This window comes from Heterodontus francisci, chromosome 17 (genome assembly GCF_036365525.1).
Source record: "Heterodontus francisci isolate sHetFra1 chromosome 17, sHetFra1.hap1, whole genome shotgun sequence".
Taxonomy (NCBI): domain Eukaryota; kingdom Metazoa; phylum Chordata; class Chondrichthyes; order Heterodontiformes; family Heterodontidae; genus Heterodontus; species Heterodontus francisci.
Genome location: NC_090387.1, coordinates 82809800 through 82824446, shown reverse-complemented (window position 1 = coordinate 82824446; position 14647 = coordinate 82809800). Strand labels below are relative to the sequence as shown.

General features: G+C 46.6%; 1 protein-coding gene across 2 annotated transcripts in view; it reads left to right on the top strand.

Annotated features, from left to right (window-relative positions):
- il34 (interleukin 34) overlaps positions 1-14647 on the top strand; it is a 452391-nt gene that overhangs the window by 428571 nt on the left and 9173 nt on the right. For both annotated transcript variants that reach the window (XM_068049962.1, XM_068049961.1), the window contains exons 5-6: positions 9718-9885; positions 12388-12526. In XM_068049962.1, the coding sequence (XP_067906063.1) occupies positions 9718-9885; positions 12388-12526 (307 nt within the window). The remainder of the gene's footprint in view (positions 1-9717; positions 9886-12387; positions 12527-14647) is intronic.

Genomic DNA, 14647 nt, shown 5'->3' with positions numbered 1-14647 from the left:
AATGCTGGAAATGCTCAGCAGGTCTGGCAGCATCTGTGGAGAGAGAAGCAAAGTTAACGTTTCAGGTCAGTGACCTTTCATTAGAACTGAGAAAAGTTAGAAATGTAATAGGTTTTAAGCAAGTGAAAGGTGGGGGAGGAGGGTGGAAAAAGAACAAAAGGGAAGGTCTGTTATCGGGTGGAAGACAGGAGAGATTGAATGACAAAAGAGTTATTCATGCAGGGCCAAAGGGAATGGTGATAGGGCAAGAAAAGAAACAAAGAAACACAAGATGTGTCTAGAGGAGGTGTGAATGGCAGAATGATGAACAGAACATAAAAAATAGGAGCAGGAGTAGGCCATTCGGCCCCTTGACCCTGTTCTGCCATTCAATAAGATCATGGTTGTCCTGATCGTGGCCTCAACTCCACTTTCCTGCCTGCCCTCCATAACCCTTGACTCCCTTGTAGATCAAAAATCTGTCTAACTCAGCCTTGAATCTATTCAAATGTCCAGCTACCGTCTGAAAGCACAAACAAAAGAAAAATGAGAGTAAGACTGAAACATGCAAAGAAAAGGAAACAAAATAGGGGCAGAGATTATGGTCTGAAATTGTTGAACTCAATGTTGAATCCAGAAGGCTGAAAATTGCCTAATTAAGAGGCTGCCTAATTCTACCTCCATAACATCATCTGACTCTGCCCCTGCCTCAGTTCTTATGCTGCTGAAACCCTCATCCATGCCATTGTTACCTCCAGATCTGACTATTCGAACACACTCCTGGCCAGCCTCCCACATTCTACCCTTCATAAACTTGGGGTCATCCAAAATTCTCCTGCCTGTGTCCTAACTCGCACCTAATGTCGTTCACCCATCACCCCTGTGCTCGCTGACCTACACTGGCTCCCGATTAAACAACACTTTAATTTTAAAATTCTAATCCTTGTCTTCAAATCCCTGCATGGCCCTGCCTTTCCCTAGCTCTGTAATCTCCTCCAACCCTATAACCCTCTGAGATATCTGTACTGCTCTAATTCTGGCCTCTTGAGCGTCTCTGATTTTACTGCCTCCATCAATGATCTATCCACCTCTGCCAAACAGTCCTTTCACTACTTCACATGGAATCTTACAGCGCAGAAGAAAGCCTTTCAGCCCATTGAGGCTCTGCTAGCTCTTTGAAAGAGCTATATACATACCCCTACAAATTTTTCCTTTTCAAGTATATATCTAATTCCCTTTTGAAAGTTATTATTGAATCTGCTTCCACCACTGGAGTTGCCAACTCTGGTTTGACGTATTCCTGCAGATTCGATCATGTGATATTTGGTTATATGACATTTAATGGCATGACATTTGCCTCTGTCTGCAAATGTTACCGATTTACCTGGTTGTGTCTCAGTATTAGCAAGCGCCAAATAAAACATTTGACTATTTGTTTTATAGTGAGATGAATACATAATTTATAAATCAATGAAAGAACACAAATAATGAAGATCTAAGGATAAGTAATGTTGAAACAAAAACTGTTTCTGTGATGTTTCTGGAGTATTAACCACTGATTTATCAAAAACAAACAATATAAGTAACTTCAAACTGACGTTTTGTACAATTTGAGATTTTACAATAACAGCAAGTTATAAAAACAATAAATAAAGCTAAAATCAAATTCAATTCACTGACTCCCACAGCCCACCACAGGAGCTCAGCGTGAGAGAGGTGAGGCTCGGACTGCAGAGAAAAACACTAAAGCTTCCTAACTCCTGTAATAAAATACCTTGTACAACAGCACATCACAGACCCACATGAACTCTCCCTCCTTACTGTTTGTGTTTCTCCCACCCTCTCCCAGTTTGTGTTTCGTTCTTTCCTCCCCCCAGTTTGTGTTTCTCTCTCACTCTCTCCCCAGTTTGCGTTTCTCACTCACTCTCCCCCCCCCCCCAGTTTGCGTTTCTCACTCACTCTCCCCCCCACAGTTTGTGTTTCTCTCTCACTCTCTCCCCAGTTTGCGTTTCTCACTCACTCTCCCCCCCCCAGTTTGCGTTTCTCACTCACTCTCCCCCCCCCCCAGTTTGTGTTTCTCCCACCCTCTCCCAGTTTGTGTTTCGTTCTTTCCCCCCTCAGTGCGTTTCTCTCTCACTCTCCCCCCCAGTTTGCGTTTCTCACTCACTCTCCCCCCCCAGTTTGCGTTTCTCACTCACTCTCCCCCCCAGTTTGCGTTTCTCTCTCACTCTCCCCCCAGTTTGCGTTTCTCTCTCACGCTCCCCCCCAGTTTGCGTTTCTCACTCACTCCCCCCCCAGTTTGCGTTTCTCACTCACTCTCCCCCCCAATTTGTGTTTCTCTCTCTCTCCCCCCCCCAGTTTGCGTTTCCCTCTCTCCCCCTCCCCCCAGTTTGTGTTTCTCTCTCTCTCTCCCCCCCAGTTTGTTTTTCTCTCTCTCTCCCCCTCCCCCCAGTTTGTGTTTCTCTCTCTATCCCCCCTCCCCCAGTTTGTGTTTCTCTCTCTCTCTCCCCCCCAGTTTGTTTTTCTCTCTCTCTCCCCCTCCCCCCAGTTTGTTTTTCTCTCTCTCTCCCCCCCCCCCAGTTTCTGTTTTTCTCTCTCTCCCCCTCCCCCCAGTTTGTGCTTCTCTCTCTCTCCCCCCCCAGTTTCTGTTTTTCTCTCTCTTACCCCCCCCCCCCCCGTTTGTGCTTTTCTCTCTCTTCCCCCCCCCCCAGTTTGTGTTTTTCTCTCTCTTCCCCCCCCAGTTTGTGTTTTTCTCTCTCTCCCCCTCCCCCCAGTTTGTGTTTCTCTCTCTCTCTCTCTCCCCCCAGTTTCTGTTTTTCTCTCTCTTCCCCCCCCCCAGTTTGTGTTTCTCTCTCCCTTCCCCCCAAGTTTGTGTTTTTCTCTCTCTTCCCCCCCCCCCAGTTTGTGTTTCTCTCTCTTTCTTCCCCCCCAGTTTGTGTTTTTCTCTCTCTTCCCCCCCCCCCCAGTTTGTGTTTCTCTCTCACTCTTCCCCCAGTTTGTGTTTCTCTCTCACTCTTCCCCCCCAGTTTGCGTTTCTCTCTCACTCTCCCCCCAGTTTGCGTTTCTCACTCACTCTCCCCCCCCCCCAGTTTGTGTTTTTCTCTCTCTCTCCCCCCCCCCAGTTTGTGTTTCTCTCTCCCCCCCAGTTTATGTTTTTCTCTCTCTTTCCCCCCCAGTTTGTGTTTCTCTCTCTCTCTTCTCCCCCCAGTTTGTGTTTTTCTCTCTCTTCCCCCCCCCCCAGTTTGTGTTCCTCTCTCACTCTTCCCCCAGTTTGTGTTTCTCTCTCACTCTCCCCCCAGTTTGCGATTCTCTCTCACTCTCCCCCCGTTTGCGTTTCTCACTCACTCTCCCCCCAGTTTGCGTTTCTCACTCACTCTCCCCCCAAGTTTGCGTTTCTCACTCACTCTCCCCCCAAGTTTGCGTTTCCCACTCGCTCTCCCCACCTCCCCCCAGTTTGTGTTTCTCTCTCTCTCCCCCCCCCTAGTTGGCGTTTCTCTCTCTCCCCCTCCCCCCAGTTTCTGTTTTTCTCTCTCTCCCCCCCCCCAGTTTGTGTTTCTCTCTCTCTCTCTCTCCCCCCCCAGTTTGTGTTTTTCTCTCTCCCCCCTCCCCTCAGTTTGTGTTTCTCGCTCTCTCTTTCCCCCCCCCCCAATTTCTGTTTTTCTCTCTCTTTCCCCCCCCCCCCCCAGTTTGTGTTTTTCTCTCTCTCTTCCCCCCCCCAGTTTGGTTTTTCTCTCTCTCCCTCCCCCCCCCCCAGTTTGTGTTTCTCTCCCCCACCCCAGTTTGTTTTTCTCTCTTCTTTCTCTCCTTCTCCCCCCAGTTTTTTTTCTCTCTCCCCCCCCCCCAGTTTGTGTTTTTTCTCTCTCTTCTTCCCCCCCCCCCAGTTTGTGTTTCTCTCTCTCTCCGCCCCCAGTTTGTGTTTTTCTCTCTCCCCTCCCCTCAGTTTGTGTTTCTCTCTCTCTTCCCCCCCCCCCCCAGTTTCTGTTTTTCTCTCTCTTCCCCCCCCCCCCCCAGTTTGTGTTTTTCTCTCTCTCTTCCCCCCCCAGTTTGTGTTTTTCTCTCTTCCCACCCAGTTTGTGTTTTTCTCTCTTCCCACCCAGTTTGTGTTTTCTCTCTCTCTCTCTTCCCCCCCCAGTTTGTTTCTCACTCTCTCCCCCAAGTTTTTTTTTTCTCTCACCCCCCAATTTGTGTTTTTCTCTCACCCCCCAATTTGTGTTTTTCTCTCTCTCTTCCCACCCAGTTTGTGTTTTTCTCTGTCTCTCTTCCCCCCCTCCCCAGTTTGTTTCTCTCTCTCTCGCTCTCCCCCAAGTTTTTTTTTCTCTCTCCCTCCAGTTTGTGTTTTTTTCTCTCTGTTCCCCCCCCCCCCTCCCCCAGTTTGTTTCTCTCTCTCTCTTTCCCCCCTGGTTTGTGTTTTTTTCTCTTTCGCTCCCCCTCCAGTTTGTGTTTTTCTCTCTCTTCTCCCCCCCCTGTTTTTCTCTCTCTCTCTTCCCACCCAGTTTGTGTTTTTCTCTCTCTCTCTTCTCCACCCCCCCCCCAGTTTGTTTCTCTCTCTCTCTCTCCCCCAAGTTTATTTTTCTCTCTCCCCCCAGTTTGTGTTTTTCTCTCTCCCCCCTCCCCACCCCCTCCAGTTTGTTTCTCTCTCTCTCTTTCCCCCTGGTTTGTGTTTTTTTCTCTCTCTCTCCCCTTCCAGTTTGTGTTTTTCTCTCTCTTGTGCGCCCCCCTCCCCCCCAGTTTGTTTCTCTCTCTCTCTTTTCCCCCGGTTTGTGTTTTTTTCTCTCTTCTCTCTCCCCCCCCCCCCCCCCCCAGTTTGATCCACTCTCTCTCTTCCCCCCCGGTTTGTGTTTTTTCTCTCTTCTCCCCCCCCCCCCTCCCCCAGTTTGTTTCTCTCTCTCTCTCTTTCCCCCTGGTTTGTGTTTTTTTCTCTCTCGCTCCCCCCTCCAGTTTGTGTTTTTCTCTCTCTTCTCCCCCCCTGTTTGTTTCTCTCTCTTTCCCCCCGGTTTGTGTTTTTTTTTCTCACTCTCCCCCTCCAGTTTGTGTTTTTCTCTCTCTTTCCCCCCGGTTTGTGTTTTTTTCTATCTCTCGCTCCCCCCAGTTTGTGTTTTTTTCTCTCCCCCCCCCCCCCCCCCACCCGCATCCAATTTGTGTTTTTCTCTCTCCCCCTAGAGTTATATGTTTTTCTCTCTTCCCCTCCCCAGTTTGTTTCTCTCTCTCTCTTTCCCCCCCCCCCCGTTTGTATTTTTCTCTCTCTCTCTCCCCCAAGTTTGTGTTTTTCTCTCTGTGCCCACTTTGTGTTTTTTTCTCTCTCTCCCCCTAGTTTGTGTTTTTCTCTCTCTCTCTCCCCCCCAGTTTGTGTTTTTCTCTCTCTCTCTCCCCCCGGTTTGTGTTTTTTTTCTCTCTCTCTCTCCCCAGTTTGTTTCTCTCTCTTTCCCCCCGGTTTGTGTTTTTTGTTCTCCTCTACTCTCCCTCCCCAGTTTGTGTTTTTCTGCCTCCCCAGTTTGTGTTTTTCTGCCTCCCCAGTTGTTTTCTGCCCCAGTTTTGTTTTTCTGCCTCCCCAGTTTTTGTTTTTTCTGCCTCCCCAGTTTGTGTTTTTTCTGCCTCTTCAGTTTGTGTTTTTTCTGCCTCCCCAATTTGTGTTTTTTCTCCCTCCCCCAGTTTGTGTTTTTTCTCCCTCCCCCAGTTTGTGTTTTTTCTCCCTCCCCCAGTTTGTGTTTTTTTCTCCCTCCCCCAGTTTGTGTTTTTTTCTCCCTCCCCTAGTTTCTGTTTTATTTATACCTCCCCCAGTTTCTGTTTTTCTCTCTCTTCCCCCGCAGTTTGTGTTTCTCTCTCTCTCCCCCCCAGTTTGTGTTTTTCTCTCTCCCCCTCCCCTCAGTTTGTGTTTCTCTCTCTCTTCCCCCCCCCCAGTTTCTGTTTTTCTCTCTCTCTTCCCCCCCCCCAGTTTGTGTTTCTCTCTCTCCTCTCCCCCCCCCCAGTTTGTGTTTTTCTCTCTCTCCCTCTCCCCCCAGTTTGTGTTTCTCTCTCTCTCTCTCTCCCCCCAGTTTGTGTTTTTCTCTTTTCCCCCCCAGTTTGTGTTTTTCTCTCTTTCCCCTCCCCCAGTTTGTGTTTTTCTCTCTCTCTTCCCCCCCAGTTTGTGTTTTTCTCTCTCCCCCTCGCCTCAGTTTGTGTTTCTCTCTCTCTTCCCCCCCCCAGTTTCTGTTTTTTCTCTCTCTTCCCCCCAGTTTGTGTTTTTCTCTCTCTCTTCCTCCCCAGTTTGTGTTTTTCTCTCTCCCCCCAGTTTGTGTTTTTTCTCTCTCCCCCCCCAGTTTGTGTTTTTTTCTCTCTCTCTCTTCCCCCCCCATTTGTTTCTCTCTCTCTCTTCCCCCCCAGTTTGTTTCTCTCTCTCTCTTCTCCCCCCCCCCCCCCGTTTGTTTTTTTCTCTCTCTCTCTCCCCCAAGTTTGTGTTTTTCTCTCTGTGTCCAGTTTGTGTTTTTTTCTCTCTCTCCCCCTAGTTTGTGTTTTTCTCTCTCTCCCCCCAGTTTGTGTTTTTTTCTCTCTCTCCCTCTAGTTTGTGTTTTTTTTCTCTCTCTCTCTCCCCAGTTTGTTTCTCTCTCTTTCCCCCCGGTTTGTGTTTTTTGTTCTCCCTCTCTCCCTCCCCAGTTTGTGTTTTTTCTGCCTCCCCAGTTTGTGTTTTTTCTCTCTCCCCCCCCAGTTTGTGTTTTTTTCTCCCTCCCCCAGTTTGTGTTTTTTCTCCCTCCCCCTGTTTGTGCTTCGCTCTCAGTACTCAGAATTTCCAGGTTTTTTAATTGACCATCATGTGCCGTTCACACACCTGGCAATGCTGTGGTGTGTTATGACGATTGGGGGAATCAGCAGGGTTCAGACAGTACGGTTTGGTTACATGCCATGATAGCTGGGGGTACTGTGCATGCTCAATTGGGGACCGTTTCCTCTGAGTTACCAACAGCACTGCCCGGGAGACAATCACTCATCCCCGGAGAATCCCACCCAAAGCGGGAAGGTCGGCCACCCTATCCACCACCCCTTCAGGCAGCGTAGTCCAGATCCTAACAGCTTTCTGTGCAAAAAAATTAAAATTTAAATCTCCCCCTTGGTGCTGGGAGCTGGATGGTGTCCAGAAAACTAAGATAGGCGAGTCTCTCAAAATCAAAAGAAAGAGCTTGTGTAGAAGAAAATTGGCTTTGAATTCGCATATTCGATACCAAAGAATGCAGCTGCTGATAGGGGCTTCAAACAGCCTGGGAATGGAGTGACATTTTATACTGAAGAGGTCAGCGAAACTACACAGAGCCAGGCCATAGATACAACTTGGCTTGGTTTTTGTCTTCTGTGCCTTTTTAAAAAGAAAAGTGTTTTTTTTCCCAGTGAAGTCTGGAGTACGAGTTCCTCTGCTCACTTGTGTGTCGTGATATTGTAAATCAGTTCAGGATTTCCTTCTGTTGTTGTTGGGGAAGCTTAATATTCACCCAAATAATTTCAACAACAACAACTTATATTTGTATAATGCCTTTAACATCATAAATATCCCAAGGTGTTTCACAGGAGCATTAGAAAACAAAATATGACACTTGGCCACAGAAGGAGGTATTAGGTCAGGTGACCAAAAGCTTGGTCAAAGAGGTAGGTTTTAAGGAGTGTCTTAAAGGAGGAAATCGAGGCAGAGAGGGTTCGGGAGGGAACTCCAGAGCTAGAAATTCTAATCAGATGATGCCCTCACAAACAGAGCTTCCGTATCCCTACACAGAACCCTTCCCCACCATGTCTTCAATCTCAGAATGTGGGGTGTTTCCGCAGCAGTAAGTGGGTTTAGAACTGTAACTGTTATGCTGCTCAATGAATAATCCAGAGAACATGAGCTCAAATCCCACTATGGCAGGGTGAGAATTTGAATTGAGTATTTACAAAACCTGGAAATTAAAAGCTGGCATCAGTAAAATGTGACCCGGAAGCTGTCGGGTTGTTGTTTAAAAAAACCTGCTTCACTCATGTTCGTCTTGAGAAGGAAACCTGCTGGCCTTACCTGAAATGGCCTATATGTGACTCCAGTCCCACAAATGAACCTGGTTGGCTCTGAACTGCCCTCTGGAATGGACACTCAGTCACATCAAGCTGGTACAAAGGTGGACTGCAGCGGTTCAAGAAGGCAGCTCATCGCTGCCACCCTCTCGAGGGCACTAGGGATAGGTAACAAATTCTGGCCTAGCCAGTGACACCCACATCCCAAGGATAAATAAATATATTCCAAGAGTACTTTGGATTGTTGCCTATCAGAAGTCCATCTAATTTCTTTGCAGTTGCTGTATATTTGGGTAATGGAGGGCAGGGATGGGGGGAGATGACCTTGTAGCCTAACCCCCATCCTGAGCCCCATCCTGACCCCTGTTTTGGCTCCATGCTCAGATGGATTGTTAGATACTGCTTTAAGATGCAGTCGGAGGTGGAGGATGGTCAGTGGATCTGACCTTAGCAAACCACAGGATTCGATCTACTTTAGCGAGTTGCACACTTGATGCCGGGCCTCGCCTCTGAAATTTTAATCGGTGCTTTGTCCTCGGAGCTTCTCCCACTCCTCCACGAAAGGTGTGGCTGGAACCCCAGCAGAATAATCCACCCACTCCCAAGGGCGCACCTGAGCTCAGCTCGGGAAGGTTAAAGGACCAGTCTCCAACAGTCATTGGCAACTACTTGGACTTGACCAGCTTTGCGAAGCTGGCTCCCCTGTCCCCGTCAACAGGGGGTAGGCAGGAGAGGAGCGAGCTTCCGATGTGCCAGCCCCCACCTCCGACACCGACTGCCAGCATCTCACCCTCCCTCAGTTCCCTGGCTGGAATGATCATTACATGTGGCCTTTGTTGCTCTGTTTTTTTTTGAGGGGAGCTTCCATACTGTTACTATCATAGCAATAATCACTGTAAAAAGTAATTAATGTCTGAAGCACTCTGAGGGGGTTTTAGTGTGATAAGGTGCAAAAGAAATATAAAGATTGGAAATTGAGCTTCCTTTTCCAGAGTCTTGACTTTTAAGTCAGTAATTTATTCACAGCGTATTAACACGTATTAACTGTCTAGGCTGGTGGATCACTTCATCCTCAGGAAATGCAGTTATAGGGAGGAGTGCAGGTGGTTGAACCTTTTGGAGCCTCTCCGGTCGGGTCTGCAATATGGTCCCTCTCTGAAATAGAAGCTGACTAGGGCGGAAGAGCAGCTTCTATCTGGCCGTGATAACCAGTGAACTTAGCCCATGGCACCCTCCACAAATCAACGCTGTTTAAACCTTTACATTGGCCACTCTTTGATAAATGGTGTCTCAAATAAAATTGAAGGATTCCTCCTCTTACTCCTGGTTCTGGATTTGTATTATAGAGATGAGGAATGAAGAATGGCGAGCGGGTTAATCCCGCAGCTGAGTGTTAGGGATACAGACTCTGCCCCTTGGAGTTCATTTTCCGACAAGGGACAAGGTGTTTTCCAAATGTGTCATATAAACTTGACCATTTCGGATCTTCCTTCCCTTTCAAGGGACCGTTTTATGAGAGAGTATATTCGAGTGCCAGTTTTGCTGCTTTAAGGCCCTGGAAGCTTTGGGCTGTCCCAAACCTCTTACTTATTCTGTTAGACACAAAACTCCCCAGGAAACTAAGCAATGAGGTACATTGTTGAGAAATGACGGTGAATTGGAAGCTCTGCATGTATTTCAATTTACCCAGCCTCCAATATAATGTCTTTTTTTTTCTTTCATTCTAAATAGCAAAACAGAAGTTTTACTGAAATGGACCTGAAGTTGTTATGGGTTTATATCAATTCTCAAGTCTTGGAAACAGTCCTTGAAGTTCTCCCAAAAAGGCACCCATCCAGATCTTATGTGGAGGACATTTCCACATTGTTCAGTTATCTGAGGATGGATGTAGAAGAAATGGTAAGTTCTACCTAAAACATAAAACAGTGTCCTGTGATAGGCTGAAATATCTGAAGAGAAACAGCGAAGGGTGCACCCTCCGTAAACATGAACTCGCCCAAACCTCTGCTGCTCATATCCTAACTCGCACCAAGTCCAGTTCATCCATTATCCCTGTGCTCACTGACTGACATTGACTCCTGGTCTGGCAGCACCTCAATTAGAAAATTTTCATCCTTGTTTTCAAATCCCTCCATGGCCTTGCTCGTCTCTATTTCTTTAACTTCCTCCAACCTGACAACCTTCTGAGATCCGCCTTTGGTGGCTGTGCCTTCAGATGCCTAGGCCCTAAGCTCTGGAGTTGTTTCCCTAAACCTCTTTACCTCTCTCCTTTAAGATGCTCCTTATCCTCTTTGACCGAGCTTTTGGACATCTGTCCTAAAATCTCATTCTGTGGCTCACTGTCCAGTTTTGTTTGAAACTCTCCTGTGAAGGGCTTTGGGATGATTTACTACATTAAAGGCCCTATGTAAATCCATGTTGTTGTTGTATAAAGCAGGTTGGCATCTCAGTGGGCACTTGAGATGATGGGATAACTCTTGGGAGGTGGACATGGATGAAAAAAAATATGTAAGGTAGTGTACACTGAAATGGAAATCATGGACACAATGAGGGGATGTACATTAGTAAAGGTGGAAAGGAAAAGAATATAAGTGTGAATATTAACAATTTAGTTGGGTACTGTAATCTTGGTACTGTAATCTTGGTACTGTAATCTTGGTACTGTAATCTTGGTACTGTAATCTTGGTACTGACTGGACACTGCCCTCTCTGGCTGACAATGGGTATGGTGGTGCACCAGGACTTGGTAGTGAAGAGAGTGGTGCTGTTTGCCACTCCAGGGCACCCTCCCCATAGGACAGTATTGCAGCATGCCTGCAAGGAGGTGGGGAGGGGTGGAAATGGAAGAGAATTTGAGGGCAGGCCCTTTGCTGCTCTTCCTCTGAGCAACCAATCATAACTAAAGAATGATACCCGATTGGAAAATCCATTGTTTTAATAATGTGAGCAACCAAAGGAAATGGCAGTGCTGGGAGATTTGCCACAAAACATCCTGACCAACCTGGTGAAAACAGGAAAGAAACAAGATGAAAGGTTCAGGAAAGGCCTCAAAAATATCACTCCAAGCATTAGTCTTCAATGTTCCCTCTCAGCCACGGGCAACCGTTTTATATGAGCAGTTGGATGATTGAGAACTAAATTGATGCAAACATCAGGCATGAGTGTTTAAGAAATATAATTCTCAGGATCTGCGTGTTGCTGGCATTATTGCCCATCTCTAATTGCCCTTGAAAAGGTGGTGGTGAGCCACCTCCTTGAAATGCTGCAGTCTGTGTGGTACAGGTACATTCACAGTGCTGTTAGGGAGGGTGTGCCAGGATTTTGACCCAGTGACAGTGAAGGAATGGCGATATAGTTCCAAGTCAGGATGGTATGTGGCTTGGAGGGGAACTTGCAAGTGGTGATGTTCCCATACATCTGCTGCCTTTGTCCTTTTAGGTGGTAGAAGTTGTGGGCTTGGGAGGTGCTGTTGAAGGTGCCTTAGTGAGTTCATGCAGTGCATTTTATGGGCAATACACACTGCAGCCATGGCATACGATGATAGAGAGAGTGAATGTTGGGGTGCCAATCAAGCTGACATTCCTGACTTGTAGGTAGGAGAAAGGCTTGAGAGTGAGGAGGTAAACCACTCATTGCAGAATACCCAGCCTCTGGCCTGCTGTAGTAGCCACGGCATTTACATGACCGATCCAGTTAAGTTGATGGTCAGTGGTGATCCCCAGCATGTTGATGGTGGCTGACTTGGTGATAGTAATAAAGCTGGAGCCTCAAGATCAATGTTGGCCAAGACATGAGCCATGAACCACATGTGGGAATCCAGATGTGACTAATTGCATTTCTGATTGGTAAATAAAAATGAGTAATAAACACCACGATTGAGCATGTGGTCTTAATGCTCAGATATGTGTGTATTTTACCTTTTTTGTGCATTTGTTGGTAACACAGTAAGATGAAAAGCAGAGTGTGTGAGTTCTTTACACCCTTGGTTACTGAATGGTGGCAGATATGTGTTAAGTAAATACACACTTGTGTTTAAGGTACTTTCCACTAAAACTAGCTCCTGGGCTAAAATTGTCTCGCCACAGCCACACCCTGTGGATTGTCAGCAATTTCTATTGGACAGTGCTGGTCTAGATAACATCATCGGGGCCTAATTTTAAGGTGTCGCTTCTGGTGCCAGTGCGAAATCCAAGCAGAACATTGGATGAGGCATTAAAAGGTTGGAAATCTGGCATTATTGGATCTCCACCCAGTTAATTAGATAAAGCCGAATGGAAAACCTACCCAGAAAAATCAAAATAGAAACCCAGACTGCAACAGCGGTTTAAGTATTGTCTAAATTCATCGCCTCCCTGTCGATGTTTGGTGAATCCTTCCTCCTCTTTTCTTTTGACTGTTTAGGTTGCAGATATTGAAGACGAGCGAGTGGAGGAAATACTCTATCGTATCAGTGACATGGATGAACAGAGCAGGAGGAAGTCCATCAGGCCCAAGGCGTTATTCGATAACTGTTACCGGGTCATGAAACAACTCTTCAGCTGTAAGTAGTGGCAGAAACGTCCTCAATTCAAGGCCTTTGCTCGCCAAACAGGTTCTTCAAAGGACTGAAAAGAAGGGTCATGTGTGTAAAATAGAACTGAAAAGCAGAGAAGTTGTGTTAGACTTGTGTTGAACCTTGGAGTAGTGTGATACAGTTATGATCTCCATATTATCAAAAGCATTTAGAGGCACTGGAAAAGGTGTGAAAAAGATTCACTAGAATGATACCAGAACTGAGAGGTAATAACCTACCTGGAAAGATTGAACAGTATGGTGCTCTGCACTCTGTAAAGGAGAAGGCTGAGTGGTGACCTGATAGAGGTCTTTAAAATTATGAAGGGGTTTGATAGGATAAATATAGAGAAAATGCTTTCATTTGTGGGGTAGACCAGAACTCAGCATCATAAATATAGGATAGTTATTAATAAATCCAATAAAGAATTCAGGAGAAGCTTATTTGCCCAGAAAGTAGAACTTGATACCTCATTGAGTAATTGAGGGGCCTTTCAAAAATGCTTTTAAGAGGAAGCTAAGTAAGTCCAAGAGAGAGAAAGGAATAGAAGGATATACAGATCCGGTGAGACGAAGTAGGGTGGGGGGAGGCTCATGTGGAGCATAAACAGCATGGACCTGTTGGGCTGAATGGCCTGTTTCTGTGTTGTACATTCTATGTAATAGTGGGATTAAGGGTCTCTAATCAGATTGCTGCTAAGCCAGAGTGACCTCCCACCACATGGTTGGCATCATGCATGGGGAGGTAGACCAGACCTGGGGGTATTGTTTTTGCCCTTTCAAAGTTGCGAAGCATATTGTTGATGATAAAACATTCTGAAATAGTCAGCGGAGGGGGTGGGATCTTGTGGATTGGTGCTCCTGGCAAGCAGTGTGTCTTGGAAAATCATGGTCATGCATTAAAATGAATGGTTGGTGACTGTGAGGCTGTTGATCTGTCGGGAGCATCACAGTCAAGCCTGTTTCTTCCATATCTAGGTAGATCTTTATGAATTCACACTCCTGGGTACTGAGATTTTTCACAACATTCATTTTAGTGTGGGAAATCCTGCTCGACCCACTAACCTCCTGTCCAAATTGCCAATGGACTGGAAGTACTATTCATGAACATGATGGTCGCATAAGTCGCGATTGGCAAGGATCACTGCATAGATCCAGGAGTGGGAAAGTTGGCTGGTTTCGTCCCCTCCCCCACTCCCATCAAACCTGGGACATTGAGAACAATACATAGCTTCTTTACTACTGAGATGATACAGACTGGGGATCAGAACTTTGCAGTTTAATACATCATTAAGAAGAAAGATTGCATTTGTATAGAACCTTTCATGACCTCAGAATGTCCCAGTGTGCTTTGAAATACTTTTGCAGAGTAGACATTGGAGTAATGTCGGAAATGCGGCAGGCAAATTGTGCACAGCAAGCTCCCACAAACAGCAATGTGATAACGACCAAAAAATCTGTTTTTGTGATGTTGATAGAGGGTTAAATATTGGCCAGGATGCCGGGGAGAACAAAGAACAGTACAGCACAGGAACAGGCCATTCGGCCCTCCAAGCCTGCGCCGATCTTGATGCCTGCCTAAACTAAAACCTACTGCACGTCCGGGGTCCGTATCCCTCTATTCCCTTCCTATTCATGTATTTGTCAAGATGCATCTTAAACGTCGCTATCGTATCTGCTTCCACCACCTCCACCGGCAGCAAGTTCCAGGCACTCACCACCCTCTGTGTAAAGAACTTGCCTCGCACATCCCCTCTAAACTTTGCCCCTCTCACCTTAAACCTATGTCCCCTAGTAACTGACTCTTCCACCCTGGGAAAAAGCTTCTGACTATCCACTCTGTCCATGCCACTCATAACTTTGTAAACCTCTATCATGTCGTCCCTCCACCTCCGTCGTTCCAGTGAAAACAATCCGAGTTTTTCCAACCTCTCCTCATAGCTAATGCCCTCCAGACCAGGCAACATCCTGGTAAACCTCTTCTGTACCCTCTCCAAAGCCTCCACGTCCTTCTGGTAATGTGGCGACCAGAATTGCACGCAATATTCTAAGTGTGGCCTAACTCAAGTTCTGTACAGCTGCAGAATGACTTGCCAATTTTTATACTCTA